At 47.0% G+C, this 17,493-nt stretch overlaps 1 protein-coding gene across 1 annotated transcript in view; it reads left to right on the top strand.

Moving 5' to 3' along the window:
• Positions 1–17,493, top strand: part of RAD51B (RAD51 paralog B) — a 41,290-nt gene that overhangs the window by 19,035 nt on the left and 4,762 nt on the right. Inside the window, 2 exon segments of the mRNA XM_029058311.1 lie at positions 6,983–7,077; positions 7,079–7,117. Coding sequence (XP_028914144.1) covers positions 6,983–7,077; positions 7,079–7,117 — 134 coding nt within the window.

Here is a 17,493-nt window from a genome sequence, read left to right as displayed (position 1 = left end):
ATGTATAATTCTAGTAAGTCAAGCTACTACTAATAATAATTGTAATGATGGTGTTTGTTAAGCGCTTACCATGTGTCAAGCGGTGTTCTAAGCGCTGGAGTAGATACAGGTTTACCGGGCTGTACCTCACGGGGTTCACAGTCTTAATCCCCATTTTACAGATGAGGGAACTGAGGCACAGAGAAGTGAAGTGACTTGCTCGAGGTGTCACAGCAGGCAAGTGGCAGAGCCGGGATTAGAACCCAGATCCGTCCGACTCCCAGGCCTCTGGTCTATCCACTAGGCCATGCTGCTCTGTTGATAAATGATTCTCTATACTTCCCGTTGCAAATAATCTTTACTTTTTAGGCTAAAATGACCCAGTTGATAACTGTGGTATTTAAGTGCCCAAGTGTGTGTCAAGCTCTGTTCTCAGCACTGGGGCAGACACAAGATCAACAGGTCCCTCATGGGGCTTATAGTCTAAATAGGAGGGAGAGCAGGTACTAAATTCTCCTTTTGCAGATGAGGGAACTGAGGCACAGAGAAATGAAGTGACTTGCCCAAGGTCACCCCACAGAGAAGAGGTAGAGCTGGGATTAGAACCGAGGTCCTCTGATTCCCAGGCTCTATCCACTAGCCCACACTGTTAGTCACACTGCTTTTCTAGATCCATTTTTCCTGCATTTTCCAGCCAACACTAGTTATTGCAGTCATCTGACACAACAATGCCTTTGAACTCTCCCTGCCTCAGTTCAAATTACCAATATTTAATGAACTTCAAAAGGCTCGTCACCATGAAATTTTTCTATTGAGTTATTTAAATAAGGAAGACATCATGGTGTTTTATTTTTCTGCCTCTTCTAACGTGATCCTTGTTTCCCAACTGAAACAAACACCCTTTGATGCATGAGCCTTTAGAGCCTGTATGTTCAAAGCACTTTGGGGTCATCAAATTCATCTGAACAAATGTATGAGAGTGTGTGTGTGTGTGCATAACCAGAGCCTAAAATCATGGTTCTCACACACTCTTTGACAGACTAATAAAAGGCATGCTGGCCTTGTTGATTCTGTTTCTGTTTCCTTCTATATCATTGCCTCTTTGGTCAGGGGGTTCCCAATCAATCGATCTATCATATTTATTGAGTGCTTAACGTTTGCAATATTAACAGGGTTGGTAGACACGTTCCTTGCCCACAGTGAGCTTACTGTTTAGAGGGGGAGACAGACATTAACATAAATAAATTTAAATCAATTACGGCTATGTAGTAAGTGCTTGAGGGGCTGAGGGGGCGGGTGTGAGTAAAGGGAGCAAATCAGGGTGATGGAGAAGGGAGTGGGAGAAGAGGAAATGAGGGCTTGGGGAGGCCTCTTGGAGGAGATGTCCTTTTAATAATCCTTTGAAGGTGATTGTCAGATATGGAGAGGGGAGGCGTTCCAGGCCAGAAGCAGGATGTGAATGAGAGGATGGCGGTGAGATAGATGAGATGGAGGTACAGTCAGTAGGTTGACATTAGAGGAGTGAAGTGTGCACACTGGGTTGTAGTAGGAAGTTAGGGAGGAAAGGTAAGAGGGGGCAAGGTGATTGAATGCTTTAAAGCCTATGAGTAAGGAGTTTCTGTTGGATGCAGAGGTGGATGGGCAACCACTGGAGGTTCTTAAGGAATGGGGAAACCTGGACTGAACGGTTTTGTAGAAAAATGATCCATGTAGCAGAGTGAAGGAAGTATGGACTCGAGTAGGGGGAGACAGGGAGGTCAGCAAAGAGACTGATGTAATAATTGGGCAGAATAGGATAAGTGTTTGGATTAACTTGGCATAGGTTTGGATGGAGAGGAAGCGACAGATTTTAGTGATGTTGTGAAGGTGGACCTGAAAGGATTTGGTGACAGAATATGTGGGTTGAATGAGAGAGAGGAGACGGGATAATGCCAAGTTTATGGGCTTGTGAGAAAGAGAGAATGGTGGTGGTTTCTACAGTGAAGGGAATATCACAGCGAGGACAGGATTTGGTTAGTAAGGTAAGGAGATCTGTTTGGACAATCATTCATTCAGTAGTATTTATTAAGCACTTATTATGGGCAGAGCACTGTACTAAGTGCTTGGAATGTACAATCTGGCAACATATAGAGACAATCCCTGCCCAGTGACGGGCGCACAGTCTAAATGGGGGAGACGGACAGCAAAGCAAAACAGAACAAAACAAAACAAGACAACGTCATCAAGATAAATAGAATCAAGGAGATATACACCTCTTTAACAAAATAACTGGGGTAATAAATAATATATACAAATGAGCACAGTGCTGAGGGGAGGGAAAGGGGGAAGAGCAGAGGGTTGGGGGGAGGGGGAGCAGAGGGAAAGGGGGGATCAGGCTGGGAAGGCCCCTGGAGGAGATGAGCTCTCAGTAGAAAGGGGAAGGGAGTTAGTTTGGCGGATATGAGGAGGGAGGGCATTCCAGGACAGCGGTAGGACATGGGCCGGGGGTCGACGTCGGGATAGGCGTGAACGGGGGACGGTGAGGAGGTGGGCGGCAGAGGAGCGGAGCGTACGGGGTGGGCGGTAGAAAGAGAGTAGGGAGGTGAGGTAGGAGGGCGCAAGGAGATGGAGAGCTTTGAGGCCAAGAGTGAGGAGTTTTTGTTTCATGTGGAAGTTGATAGGCAACCGCTGGAGGTTTTTAAGGAGGGGAGTGACATCCCCAGAGCGTTTCTGTAGGAAGATGATCCGGGTAGCGGAATGAAGAATAGACTGGAGTGGGGAGAGGCAGGAGGAAGGGAGATCAGAGAGGAGGCTGACACAATAATCCAGTTGGGATATTATGAGAGCTTGAACCAGCACGGTAGCAGTTTGGATGGACAGGTAAGGGCAGATCTTGGCGATGTTGTGCAGGTGAGACCCGCAGGTGTTGGTGACGGATTGGATGTGTGGGGTGAATGAGAGAACAGAGTCAAGGACGACACCACGGTTGCGGGCCTGTAAGACGGGAAGGATGGTTGTGCCGTCCGTAGTGACAGGCAAGTCAGGGCGAGGACAGGGTTTGGGAGGGAAGATAAGGAGCTCTGTTTTAGACAGGTCGAGTTTTAGGTGGCGGGCAGACATCCAGGTGGAGACGTCCCGGAGGCAGGAGGAGATACGAGCCTGGAGGGAGGGGGAGAGAACCGGGGAGGAGATGTAGATTTGGGTATCATCTGCGTAGAGATGATAGTTGAAGCCGTGGGAGCGGAGGAGTTCACCGAGGGAGTGAGTGTAGATGGAGAACAGAAGAGGGTCGAGAACTGACTCTTGAGGAGCCCCTACAGTTAGTGGATGGGAGGGGGAAGAGGAGGACAAGTGGGGCACCCAAGTAGAGATGTCCTGAAGGCAGGAGGAAATGTGAGACTGTAGAGAAGGAGAGAGATCAGGGATGGAGATGGAGATTGGGGATTCATCCTCACGGAGTGGTAGCTGAAACATGGGAGCAGATGAGTGGCTCTCCAAGGAAGTGGGTATAGATGGAGAATAGAAGGGGAGCCAGAACTGAACCTTGAGGAAATCCCACAGTTGGGTGGATCGTGTCCAACCTGATTTACTTGTATCTACCCCAGTGCTTAGAACAGTGCTCGGCACATAGTAAACGCTCAACAAGTAGCAGAATCGTTATTATATTATTACTCCTTTCCATTATTAGAAGAGTTTAAACCTTAATTTTATCAAGTGTGGCTACAGCAGATGAGCCAAATCAAATTTTTTTTTAGCTCATATGCAGACCATCAGGCCTGGTCTCTCGCCCCATTGTGTTTTTTTTCAATGGTACTTGCTAAGCATTTAGGAAGTGTCAGATGCTGTACTGAACTCAAGCCATTAAGTTGGACGCAGTCCATGTCCCACACAGGGCTCACACACTTAATCCCCATTTTCCAGATGAGGTAACTGAGGCCCAGAGAAGCGAAGTGACTTACCCAAGGTCACGCAGCAACAGTGTCAGTGAAGCCAAGGTTGGATAATATTTCCAGGAGAAGGGGGTGGTCGACAGTGTCGAAGGCAGCTGAGAGGTCGAGGAGGATCAGGATGGAGTAGAGGCCGTTGGATTAGTCGAGAAGGAAATTATCGATAACCTTGGAGAGGGTGGTTCCTGTGGAGTGAAGGGGAGGGAAGCCAGGTAGGAGGGAGTCAAGGAGAGAATTGGAGGAGAGGAATTTGAAACAGCGGGTGTAGAAAACTTACTCGAGGCGTTTGGAGATGGAAGGTAGGAAGGAGATGGGGTGGTAACTGAAAGGAACCTTGGGGTCGAGGGAGGGGGTTTTTAGGATAGAGAAGACAAGGGTATGTTTGAAAGCAGTGGGGAAGAAGCCATTAGGGAGCAAACGGTTGAAGATGGCAGTTAGGGAGGGGGTACATGGGGCTCACAGTCAATCCCCATTTTAGAGATGAGGGAACTGAGATCCGGAGAAGTTAAATGACCTGCCCAAGGTCACACAGCAGACGCGAGGCGGAGCCGGGATTAGAACAATTAGGGTCCTTTGGACTCCCAGGCCAACTGTAGACACCTCCGGCTCCAGCTGTGACCCGGCCAGCCGTTCCATCCCTACGTGGATTCGAAATGACTATCAATGACCATTTTTAGATAGCCAAGTTTACTGAGCGATTGCCAGATCCCAGATGTACTGATGACATAAATAGTTCATAGCAGCATGGCCTAGTGGATAGAGCCCAGTCCCGGGAATCAGAAGACCTGGGTTCTAACCCCAGATCTGCCAATTGTTTGCGGTGTGTGACCTTGGGCATATCACTTCACCTCTCTGTGCCTCACTTTCCTCAACTGTAAAATGGGGATTAAATCCTACTCCCTCCTACTTAGACTGTGAGCCCACCGTGGGACAGGGACTGTCTCCAGCGTGATAACCTTGTTTCTACCCCTGCGCTTAGAACAGTGCCTGACACATAGTAAGTGCTTAAAAAATAGTATTTAAAAAACCAACTACAATAATCAGTGAGTAGGTGACTGAGAAGCAGCATTACATACTGGATAGAGAGCAGGGGCCTGGGAGTCAGAAGGACCGGGGTTCTATTTCTGGCTCTGCTACTTGTCTGCTGTTTGACCTTGGGCAAGTCACTTTCTTTCTCTGGGCCTCAGTTCCCTCGTCTGTAAAATGGGGGTTAAGACTGTGAGCCCTCTGAGGGATAGGGACTGTGTCCAACCTGCTTATTTTGTAACTACCCCAGCACTGAGTACAGTGCTTAGCCCATAGCGCTTAACAAATAGCCCAATTATCTATTATCATTATTAGGTGTTGGTGCTATTTTGATAAACTGCAAAGATGTTGCCCAGCATGCCACACTGCAGTCTGAAGCTACATTTTGATTCTAGGAGTGTTTAGTCAGCGTCGTTCTACTGTACGGAATTCACGAGAACTCCGATTGGCGGCTTGTCGCCGAAAGAACAGAGATTAATGAAGTGTCTTCGTAGTGACTGCGATCTCATCTCTCACCTTCTCTTTGAGGGTGGTGATGACGGAGTCACTGATATCTTCTGGCATCTCCTCAGTATTCCGTATGTTGAGGAGAGAAGCAGCATGGCCTAGCGGCTAGAGCATGGGCCTGGGAGGCAGACGGACCGGGGTTCTAATCCCACCTCTGCCACTTGTCTGCCCTCTGACCTTGCGAAAGTCACTTAACTTCTCTGGGCTTCAGTTCCCTCTTCTGCCAAATGGCGATTAAGACTGTGACCCCCGTCTTAATCCCCATTTTATAGAGTGTCCAACCTGATTAACTCATATCTCGCTCGGTGCTTAATATAGTGCCTGGTATAGAGTAAGTGCTTAACAAACACCATCAAAAAAAAAAAGCTTGGATAAGGGTTTAAGTTCCTCTGTCGGGGTCACACCTGGAGAGTTTCCAGTCCTCTATCAGTCTCGGCTACGGGAGGGAGAGTCGAGGGAGGGAGGGAGAGTCGAGCAGAGGCCTACCCATTCCATTCCTAGTTTGGCCAGTGGCTAGCAAGGGAAAGGCTACAACTCAAAACTCACCCGGGCTGGGCAGCAGCGGCACGGGAGAGAGTCGAGGGTGGAGACTCAAGTTGAGGAAGAAGGCAATGGTAAACCACCTCCGTATTTTGACCCAGAAAGCTCTCTGGATATACTACCAGAACGATTGCAGATGGTGAGCGGGGCGTTCTGGGAGAGATTGTGTCTGTGATGTCGCTAAGGGTCGGAAACGACTGGATGGCATAAGCCAAGGCAAGGGTTTAAATTGGGCTAATCTCTGGTTCTTAGAGACCTTAGTGGGTAAACCATCAGAAACAGGTGCTTCGTCATTTCTAAGAGCTCTGAAGGCTGTGGGGACTTCTATAATGGTTGGGCTAAATGCTATGCCTTTTGCATTTTGCATTTTGGGAGACTTCCGATCTTTCGAAGGGCCTCGTTTTCAAAAGCGGGAGGAGCGTTGAGGAGAATCTCGAGATGTTTCCATCTCTTCAGGAGTCCCTCCTTGCCTAAGTCGATGCTGTAAGCTCACTGTGGGCAGGGATGTGTCCATTTATCATTATATTGTACTTTCCCAAGCGCTTAATACAGGACTCGGCACACAGTATGCGCTCGATAAATACCACTGACAGAAATGTGACTGACTCGTTATAAGGTGGGGGGATTAGAAATCAACTGGTAAAGGCCACCTGTCGGAGATGTGACTGTGTCTACCGACTCTGTTGCTGTACTCTCCCAAGGGGTCAGTTCAGTGCCATGCACAGATTTTGCACTCAGTAAATACCCTTGATAGATGTGCTTTCAAATGGGCTTTGAAGATGGGGAGAGCTGTTGCTCGTTGTAAGCGAAAGGAGATGGAGGTCCAGGCGGAGGGAGGGTTGGCGATGGAAGAGAAGAGAACGAGGCCCGGCGAGAGCTGTGAAAAACACGCGTGTGCACCTGGGGAAATTATAAATTGGAACTGCTTTGTGAGCAGGAGTTTCATACAACGTTTTACTCTGATCATTTTGGATTACATTTTACAAATAACAAATTTCTTTTAGGTCACAGGTCCGGCAGGTTGCGGCAAAACTCAGTTTTGTATGATGATGCGTGTATTAGCCACATTACCGACCCACTTGGGAGGATTAGAAGGCGCTGGTATACATATCGACAGAGTCAGCTTTCAGTGCTGATAGGTCAGAAAAAAATATTCTTGCTAAGGATATTGTTTATGTCTTCCGATATCCCTTTTATGTGAGGCATCATATTTTGCAGCCATTTTTCAGGAATACATATCAAGCTCAAAGAACTTGAATTCTTTCATTAGCGGTGAACCGAAGTCAAAACCGTAATCACCTTGATAAAATTCCGCTTTTGCCGAGAAGAAAAAATCAGGCTGACTTTTCCCACGTTCCTCTGGTACCAACATTTCATCTCTTGAAGGGCAAGAAATCATTTGGTCAGTACTGTATACCTTTAGAGAGATATCTCTTTTCCTATTCTTTTTTTAAAATTGTATTTATTAAGCACTCGCAGTGCCAGGCACTTTACTAAACGCTGGGGTAGATGCAAGCTGATCAGATTGGACACAGTCCATGTCCCACATGGGGCTCAAAGTCTTCATCCCCATTTACAGATGAGGGAACGGAGACACGGTGAAGTGAAATTAGACCGTGAGCCCATCACTGGGCAGGGATTATCTCTATCTGTTGCCGAACTGTACGTTCCAAGCACTCAGTACAGTGCTCTGCACATAGTAAGCGCTCAATAAATACTATTGATGAATGAATGAAATGATAAACCAGGGTCACACAGCAGACAAGCGGCAAAGCCGGGATTAGACCCCAGGTCCTTATCACTCCTGTCCCGTGCTCTAACCATTAGGCGGTGCTGCTTCCCTTGCAAGCAGAAGTGGTACCAGGAAGCCAGGAGACGGGCCACTTCTTAACGACACTGATTTAGGATCCATCCATAAGCACCTCTTTCTTTCCCTCTCGTTGTGGAAGCAGCACAGTCCGTTGGAAAGAGCCTGGGTCTGGGAGTCTGAGGACCTGGTTCTATCCCGGCTCTGCCACCTGTCGGCTGTGTGACTGTGGGCAAGTCACTTCACTTCTCTGTGCCCCAGTTCTCTCATCTGTAAAATGGGGATTAAGATTGTGAGCCTCACGTGGGACAGCCTGATTACCCCGTATCTACCCCAGTGCTTAGAACAGTGCTCTGCACATAGTAAGCGCTTAACAAATACCAACGTTATTATTATTATTATTAATCCCAGCCCCATGACTTGCCGGCTGTGGGACTCTTCACTTTTCTCTGCCCCAGAAAAGTGCCCACTTTCTCTGCCCACTTTTCCTCATTTGTAAAAACAGGGATTCAAAACCCATTTTCCCTCCTGTTTAGACTGTCAGCCCCATGTGGGATAAGGGGTTGAGTGCAGCCTGATTAACTTGCACCATCCCCGGTGCTTAGAACAGTGTAGTACACATAATAAATGTTTAACAAATAGCACAACCACTGTCATTTCAGCATCACCTGAAAAGGAATGTGTCCCAATAAGTTTATTTGGCTCAGTTTCAAGTCAAATGAATTGGCGGCTTCGTGGACTTTACGTAAATATTTTGTTATATCTTGTATTAAGCCCTTAGTTACAGTGCTCTGCACACAGTCAGTGCTCCATAAATAAACTGATTGATAATATTTAGAGCCACCTCCTGTTCCCGGTTTCTGAACCGACTGAGGAATCTCCTCTCTGAGAATCCCAAAGTGGTAGATGACCCGGTCCTTGTTCACAGAGAAGTTACAGCCTAAAGGGGGACACAGAAATATTATTTCTGAACTGGAGGAAGTGTTCAAAGACTGTAAGTTGTTTCTGGAAGTGTGTCAAGAGATTGGGAAGGCAAAAATAGAGATTAAAAATTACTTATTTCTAGTAAGAAGTCTGTCTCCCCCTCTAGACTGTAAGCTCACTGTAGGAAGGGAGCGTGTCCGCTAACTCTTTTGTATTGCACGCTGCCATACGCTTAATACATTGCTCTGCACATAGTAAGCACTCAGTACTGTAAGCACTGTTGACTGATTTATCGATTACTTGTGTGGCGCATACATTCAGCGATGAAAGTAGAGAGAATGTGCCTGGGAGAAGAAAAATGAAAACCTCCCGGAAGAGGTGAAATTTCCAACGGGTTGGAAGTGGCGGTTTGCTGTGGTCTGGTAGATTTCACAGGAGAGAGAGTTCCAGAAGGAGGAAGGGCTTGAGCAAGAGGTTGGAGGTCTCAGAGTTAAGAATGAGGCACAGCGAGTTGAACTTGAGAGGAACCAGAGTGTGAGGCTTGGGGTGTCGTAGGAAAAAGTGAAGAGAAAGGAGGGTGATGAAGAGGTTTAAAGTCTGAAGTTTCTGTTGGATGTGAAGACAACTTCACTTCCAGCTCTTGCGCTGAAATTTCCCATTTCAGTCGATCGGAAGTTAGTACAGCTGTGGTGAGTTTGTCCACAGCTCCCCTTATTCCTGAATCACCCCTCCCCACCCCCCGATCAGCCTCGTAGGAAGAACACTGCCCCGGTCCCATGACACGGGCTTGGGATTTAGAAGGACCTGGGTTCTAATCCCCGTTCTGCCACCGGTCTGCTGTGTGACCTTGGGCAAGTCCCTCCCCCTGGGCTCAGTTCCCTCATCTGTAAAATGGGGAATCAGACTGTGAGCCCCATGTGAGACAGGGACTTTGTCCAACCCGATTTGCTTGTATCCACCCCAGGGCCTAGGATAGTGCCTGGCACATAATAAGTGCTTGTTCCTCCTCTCTCGCCCCGCTCCGGTCTATTCTTCACTCCGCTGCCCGGCTCATCTTCCTGCAGAAACGATCTGGGCCTGTCACTCCCCTTCTTAAACAACTCCAGTGGTTGCCTATCGACCTCCGCTCCAAACAGAAACTCCTCACTCTAGGCTTCGAGGCTCTCCATCACCTTGCCCCTTCCTACCTCTCCTCCCTTCTCTCTTTCTACCGCCCACCCCGCACGCTCCGCTCCTCCGCCGCCCACCTCCTCGCCGTCCCTCGGTCTCGCCCGTCCCGCCGTCGACCCCCGGGTCACGTCCTCCCGCGGTCCCGGAACGCCCTCCCTCCTCACCTCCGCCAAACTGATTCTCTTTCCCTCTTCAAAACCTTACTTAAAAATCACCTCCTCCAAGAGGCCTTCCCAGACCGAGCTCCTCTTCCCCCTCTACTCCCTCTGCCATCCCCCCTTTACCTCTCCGCAGCTAAAGCCTCATTTTCCCCTTTTCCCTCTGCTCCTCCACCTCTCCCTTCCCCTCCCCCCGGCACTGTACTCGTCCGCTCGACTGTATATATTTTCGTTACCCTATTTATTTTGTTAATGAATTGTACATCGCCTCGATTCTATTTAGTTGCCATTGTTTTTACGAGATGTTCTTCCCCTTGACGCTGTTTAGTGCCATTGTTCTCGTCTGTCCGTCTCCCCCGATTAGACTGTAAGCCCGTCAAACGGCAGGGACCGTCTCTAACTGTTGCCAACTTGTTCATCCCAAGCGCTTAGTACAGTGCTCTGCACATAGTAAGCGCTCAATAAATACTATTGAATGAATGAATGAAGTGCTTAGTAAATGCTACAACTAATTAATTAAAATGCAGCTGTGACTTCTGGGATTGTTGGTGTGAGCTGTGAGGGTCTGAAATCCTGCCGTACTTTTCATGTTTACTGTCATTTTTTTTTTCCACTAGGCCATGCTGAAGAGACCATTTCTGGGAGTCTAGTCTCTCAGCACTGCAGTTTTTACTCCTTATCTGGACGGTTGCATGACCCAGTGATTATTCTCTCAGCATAATTCTTTTTCTGCCTTGTTTTGGCACCACAGAGAGACAGTTCACTAGTCTCTGCCCAAAGTAGACCCTCAATAAATGTTACTGACTGAGTAAAAAGAGATTTTACGGTGAATCCTACAAAGTGATTCTTTTTCTACCAAGAAAATGGCACAGGTGAGATGGTCTTACCCAACATACTCTCAAATAAGAGTTCCCCATAGTCACTTAAAGCAGGGTGGTCTAGTGCATAGAGCCCGGGACTGGGAGTCAGAAGGTCATGGGTTCTAATTCTGGCTCTGCCACTGTCTGCTGAGTGGCCTTGGGTAAGTCACTTCACTTCTCTGGGCCTCAGTTACCTCATCTGTAAAATGGGGATTAAGACTGTGAGCCCAATATGGGACAGGGACTGTGTCCAACCTGATTTGTTGCATTTCCCCCAACCTCTTAGTACAGTGCCTGGTACATAGTAAGTGCTTAACAGATACCATTATTATTATTATTCAAATATGGTACACACCCTCTTCTCCAAAGAAACTTTTTGAGGTGGATGTATAGACATTTTAAAAGTGGAACTCTGCTCCCTAGAAATGGCCATTTGATTGCTCTGCTCTCTAGTATCCCAGTGGTCTTTTCATTTCCCATTTTACTGTAAACCGTTCTTGCAGTGAACCGATGGCCTTTGAGTGAACCGACTTTCTGAAAATAATTTACCTATTTTTGGAACTTCATGAAACCAGTTACCACATGAAAGAAATACCACAAGCTCTAGCTGAGTAGGAAGCTGCGTAGGTAGTATTGCCAGATTTTAATTTCTAGATTTTTGATTTAGGGAATTTTAAGTTACCTCAGATCTTGGATAGTTGAATTTTTTTTCTGATGAAGAGGAAGTTTAATAACTAGCTCAGGAGTAAAGGGCCATAAATTTGTCGCCAGAGTGCCGTTTTTCAAAATGAAATACTGGGAACCGATTCAGTACGAGGGATGAACATTTTTTCCATCTCCCCTTGTGATGCCGCAGATCAAATACAAACCATTGTGGAAACAGGATTTTTTAAATGGTATTTGGTAAGCTCTCACTATGTGCCAGGCAGTATTCTAAGCGCAAGGGAAGATACAAAGTAATCAGGTTCGATACAGTCCATGTCCCACATTGGGCTCACAGTCTTAATTCTCATTTTGCAGATGAGACAACCGAGGCGCAGAGAAGTTAAGTGACTTGTCCGAGGTCACACAGTAGACAACCAGTTATGGTTTTATTCAAGTTCCAAAAAATAAAACCCCCCTCAGAAACCTTAATCAAATTCGATAACTGCCCTCTTTCTCAACAGAAGAGTGGCAGTGTGGGATCTGGGCATCATGATGATCGGGATTTGAAGGAAGGAAGCGCCAAGTCGGTCAATCGTATTTATTGAGCGCATACTGTGTGCAGAGCACCGTACTAAGCTCTGGGGAGAGTAGAGAAGCAGCGTGGCTCAGTGAAAGAGCACGGGCTTGGGAGTCAGAGGTCATGAGTTCAAATCCCGGCTCCGCCGCTTGTCAGCTGGATGACTGTGGGCAAGTCACTTAACTTCTCTGTGCCTCAGTTACCTCATCTGTAAAATGGGGATTAAGACTGTGAGCCTCATGTGGGACAACCTGATTACCCTGTATCTACCCCACTGCTTAGAACAGTGCTTTGCACATAGTAAGCACTTAACAAATACCAACATTATTACAATTCAACAATAAACAGACAGATTCCCTGCCCACGACAAGCTCCGCCACTTGTCAGCTGTGTGACTGTGGGCAAGCCACTTAACTTCTCTGGGCCCAAGTTCCCTCATCTGTAAAATGGGGATTAACTGTGAGCCTCACGAGAGACAACTTGATTACCCTGTATCTACCTCAGTGCTTAGAACAGTGCTCCGCACATAGTAAGCGCTTAACAAACACCAGCATTATTAAGGCGTGTAACCTAGTAGAAAGAGCACGGGCCTGGGAGTCAGAGGATCTGGGTACAGTGCCCGGCACATAGTAAGTGCTTAACAGATACCATTATTATTATTATTATTATTATTATTATCTGGGTGGTCATCCGGTAGGGAGAATGAAGCCAGGAGGGGACAGGCTCAGAGAGCTAACAGGCCACAGAACTTTCATTCTGGGACTTTTAAGCCCTAACAGAAATTCACAGGTCTTGCCAGAAACCTGAGTTGGGCAAGTCTGGGAGCCAGCCTTTGCCCCTAAGGAGAGGGCACCTTTGTTCCGACTTTTTGCTAGCCAGCGTCCTAGCTAACGTCCTGGGAATCAAGAAGAAGGACGGATCCTTTGTATGTCTTGGTTTGGACAAGAGAACTAGGACTGAAATTGAAAAGCCAAAACACCTAAAAAGAAGTAATACATTCTGTTGGACACTTTCTTAGCTTTACGGACAATGACAAGGAGGTAAAAAAAAACCAAAAACGAAACGCCATGGGAAGCAGCGTGGCCTGGTGGAAAAAAGCCCGGGCCTGGGAGCCACAGGACCTGGGTTCTAATTTCAGCCCTGCTTCTCGTCTGCTGTGTGACCATGGGAAAGTCATTTCACCTCTCTGGGCTTCAAGTTTCCACACCTGAAAAACGGGGATTTAATACCGGTTCCCTCTCTCTACTTGGCCCCGGACAGGGACTGTATTTAGCCTGATTAATTTGTAGCTACCCCAGCGCTCAGAACAGTGCTTGACGCCCAGTGAGCGCTTAACAAATACCACTATTATTATCATTATATTGCTAATTATTATTTTCAGTGTGGAGTGGCCTTAATTTTTATCTCGAGTATGTCTGGCGTTCAAAGAAGAATTTTCCACTAGATGTCACTGTATTCATACTCTATATACGACAATACTATTTGAAGCAGGGACCAACTTTCTGTCCTTTGTCTTCACAAAAAAGATCTCCCTCATGAAGATTGTCACCAGAAATCATTGTGATTGTCATGCGGCATTTCAAATGTCCAATTTTCTTGTCTGTTTGTTTGAAAACTTGATCTTACAGGCTTCTCTTTCAAAACCCGAAACAGTCGGGGCATTAGAACGGGGAAAATAACGTTGGCAATTTTGAGTGTGAATAACCCATTGGACGCAGTTGTTTAGCATGGAAGCTGTGAACAGAGTTAGTACATGCCCTTCCATTAACCGCCATTCTTTGCAAAGGGGCCTAATGGATCGGTAATAAGATCCAGACTCTCCCACCACTGAAGTCACCAGTTGAAATCCAGCCCCAGGTGGTAGAGACAGAAACTCATTACTGCCTATCAGCTGTTGAGTGGCTAGGGCCAAAAAGTTGGGGGATTTCATCCATTCATTCAGTCGTATTTATTGAGCGCTTACTGTGGGCAGAGCACTGTACTAAGCGCTTGGAATGTACAATTCGGCAACAGATGGAGACAATCCCTGCCCGACAATGGGCTGTCCTGGTGCACTGTGGCTTAGAGGAGAAAGCCGGGGCTTGGGAGTCAGAGGTCGTGGGTTCTGATCCCGGCTCTGCCGCTCAACAGCTGTGTGACTTTGGGTGAGTCACTTCACTTCTCTGTGGCTCAGTTCCCTCATTTGTAAAATGTGGATTAAGACTGTGAGCCCCACGTGGGACAACCTGGTTACCTTGTATCTATCCCAGCGCTTAGAACAGTGCTTAACAAATACCATCATCATTATTATTATTATTATGCCAATCCCCCATATTGCTTGGCAGTTTCCGTTTTGCAGTACTTACTCCGTGGAAGATGAGGAGGTCCCGGTTCAGTCAGTCAGTTGTATTTATTGAGCGCTTACTGTGTGCAGAGAACTGTAGTAAGAGCTTGGGAGAGTTACAATGTAACAATAAACCGACACATTCCCTGCCCACAAGGGGCTTATAGTCTAGAGGGGGAGACAGATATTAAGAGAAATAAATAACTTACAGATATGGACACAAGTGCTGTGGGGCTGGAAGGGGGGGGTGAGTAAAGAGAGCACCTCAGGAGGACGCAGAAGGGAGTGGGAGAAGAGGAAAGGAGGTCTTAGGGAAGGCCTCTTGGAAGAGATGGGCCTTCAATACGGCTTTGAAGTGGGGAGAATATTGTCATGATCCATCTGCTTTCACCGGTCGTGATTTCCCAGCTCACCTGTGAACTCTTGCCTTCCTCCCTCATGAAATTTCCTCTTTCCTTCATCTTTGGCATCCTCCCTTCCGCCTCTGATTGCCCTTCCCCTCATTTCCTCTTGCCTTCATCATTTATCTAATTTCCTTCTCCCATCGTTCCCTTTGCTCTAGAGTGATCCCTTAATCCCTCTTTGCTCTCAGCTCACTGTGGGTAGGGAATGTGTCCGTTCATTGTTACCTTGTACTCTCCCCAGCACTCAGTACAGTGCTTTGCACACAGTAAATGCTCAGTAAATACAGTTGAATGAAGGAATGAATATATGTTCTCTAAGCCTGAGGTTATTTTCCCCGTTGTGCGAGCCGATGACGCTTCTTGTCATAAACTCCTCCATCTTATTTTTTCCGGTGCCTTTGAGTAGTTTTCCATTCTAACCTCCCATTCCTCTCCAGGTTTTCTCACCTTTATTTCCTATTTCCTAGGGCAGTAAATTGATTTTCTTCCTACAGTCCCAAGCTTCTCATGCTACTGACCCAGCATTTATTTATCATTAATGAATAATAATGTTCCTTCTAGTCGAATCATAAAATATGGGTAAAGGTAGTTCTGGAAATGTGTCTCCATAGCTGGTTAAAGAGAAAGACAGGAAAATTCCTATTCCAGAGGAGGGACTTTCACATGAAAGAAGCAGTGTGGCTCAGTGGAAAGACCCCGGGCTTGGGAGTCAGAGGTCGTGGATTCTAATCCTCGCTCCGTCACTTGTCAGCTGTGTGACTTCGGGCGAGTCACTTAACTTCTCTGTGCCTCAGTTACCTCACCTGTAAAATGGGGCTTAAGACTGTGAGCCCCACGTGGGACAACCTGATTACCCCGTATCTCCCCCAGCGCTTAGAACAGTGCTTGGCACATAGTAAGCGCTTAACAAATGCCATCATCATCATCATCATGAGGATGCATTTAAAACAAGGAAACGATCGCCCCCCTCAGTCGCCATTGCCAGGAATGCTCTCCTTTCCCTGGACTTTTATTGCTGATATTTGTGTCTGACTCAGTTTGTCACCTTCCCTGTAGTTCCCTGCAGCTTCCCACCTTCTCCTGGCTCCTGCAGTGAAGTCATTACTTCCTGTCACCAAAGAACCTTTTGGGTGGCGGACACTTATTTTTCTGACTTTATGGAAGAAGGGAAAAGCTACCATGTAGTAAAAGTAAAACGAGAGTACATCGATTGGACATGCTGCCCTAATGCCAGAAAACGAGGAGGCTTTCCCTCCATTTTTGTACCCCAACGTCCTTTGCATTTCTTAATCATCCAGTAACGTTTCCAGATAACGGATTAATAAACGGATCCAGATTTTCACTCGATCGTAAGCTCCTTAAAAGCAGGGGTCATGCCTTTCAACTCTCTTGTACTCTCCCAAGCGCTTAGTATGGATCTGCAACCAGAAAGCACTCGAGATATACCACTGAGGGTTACCAGTGAGACTTTGAGCCCCACACGGGACGGGGCCTGTGTCCAATCTGATTTGCTTAGTACAGTGCCTGGCACGGAGTAAGCGCTTAACAAGTACCATTATTATTATTATTATAAAGTTTGCCCCAAGATAAATTCACCGGAAATTGAACGGGGGCATCTTAATCGGGCCCCTACTCCCAGCTCCTGTTACTTCAGAAAATTAGCCGAAGGAAGAACCAAAACGTTTTACGTTTAGATTTGTGTCCTGCCAGCTAGATGGGTAGAGACCATAACAACGAAAACGGAAGAACTGTTAGAAAGGTTGCGGATTATAGCGGAGGACAGGACGGTCTGGAGAAAGTATATCCATGGAGTCGCTATGAATCGGAAGCGACTCGACGGCACTTAATAATAATAATCCTGCCAGCTGGCCAGGAAGCTTCTGGTTTAATTTCATTAGATAATAATAATTATGGTACTTGTTAAGTGCTTACTATGTGCCATTAAACTGCCCCAGCCTTACTGAGGACTCACCTCTTCCAGGAGGCCTTCCCAGACTTAGCCCCCCTTTTCCTTGATTCCTCCTCCCCCCACCTCACCCCGATCGTTCCCTTTGTTCTACTCCCTGCCCCACAGCGCTTGTGTATAGATGTATATATCTACAATTCTACTTATTTATATTAATGTCTGTTTTACTTGTTCTGATGTGTATGTCTATCTCTAATTCTATTTATCTTTCTCGATGCTACCGATGCCTGTTTACTTGTTTCGATGTCTGTCTCCCCCCTTCTAGACTGTGAGCCCATTGTGGGCAGGGATTGTCTCTCTTTGTTGCTGAATTGTGCTTTCCGAGTGCTTAGTACAGTGTTCTGCACTTAGTAAGCGCTCAATAAATTCAATTAAATGAATGAATAGTAATAGAAGAAGCCGTACTGAGAAAGAGCGTGGCCTAGTGGAAAGACCATGGGCCTGGAAGCCAGAGAACGTGGGTTCTGACCCTGGCTCCACCACGTCTGCTGGGTGACCTTGGGCAAGTCACTTAACTTCTCCGTGCCTCCGTTGCCTCCTCTGTAAAATGGGGATTAAGACTGTGAGTCCCGTGTGGGACAGGGACTGTGCCCGACCTGATGAGGAGCAGCGTGGCTCAGTGGAAAGAGCACGGGCTTTGGAGTCAGAGGTCATGAGTTCGAATCCCTGCTCTGCCACTTG

The sequence above is a fragment of the Ornithorhynchus anatinus genome, chromosome 1 (assembly GCF_004115215.2).
Source record: "Ornithorhynchus anatinus isolate Pmale09 chromosome 1, mOrnAna1.pri.v4, whole genome shotgun sequence".
In the NCBI taxonomy this organism is placed as follows: Eukaryota; Metazoa; Chordata; class Mammalia; order Monotremata; family Ornithorhynchidae; genus Ornithorhynchus; species Ornithorhynchus anatinus.
This window is presented reverse-complemented; position numbering and strand designations above follow the sequence as displayed.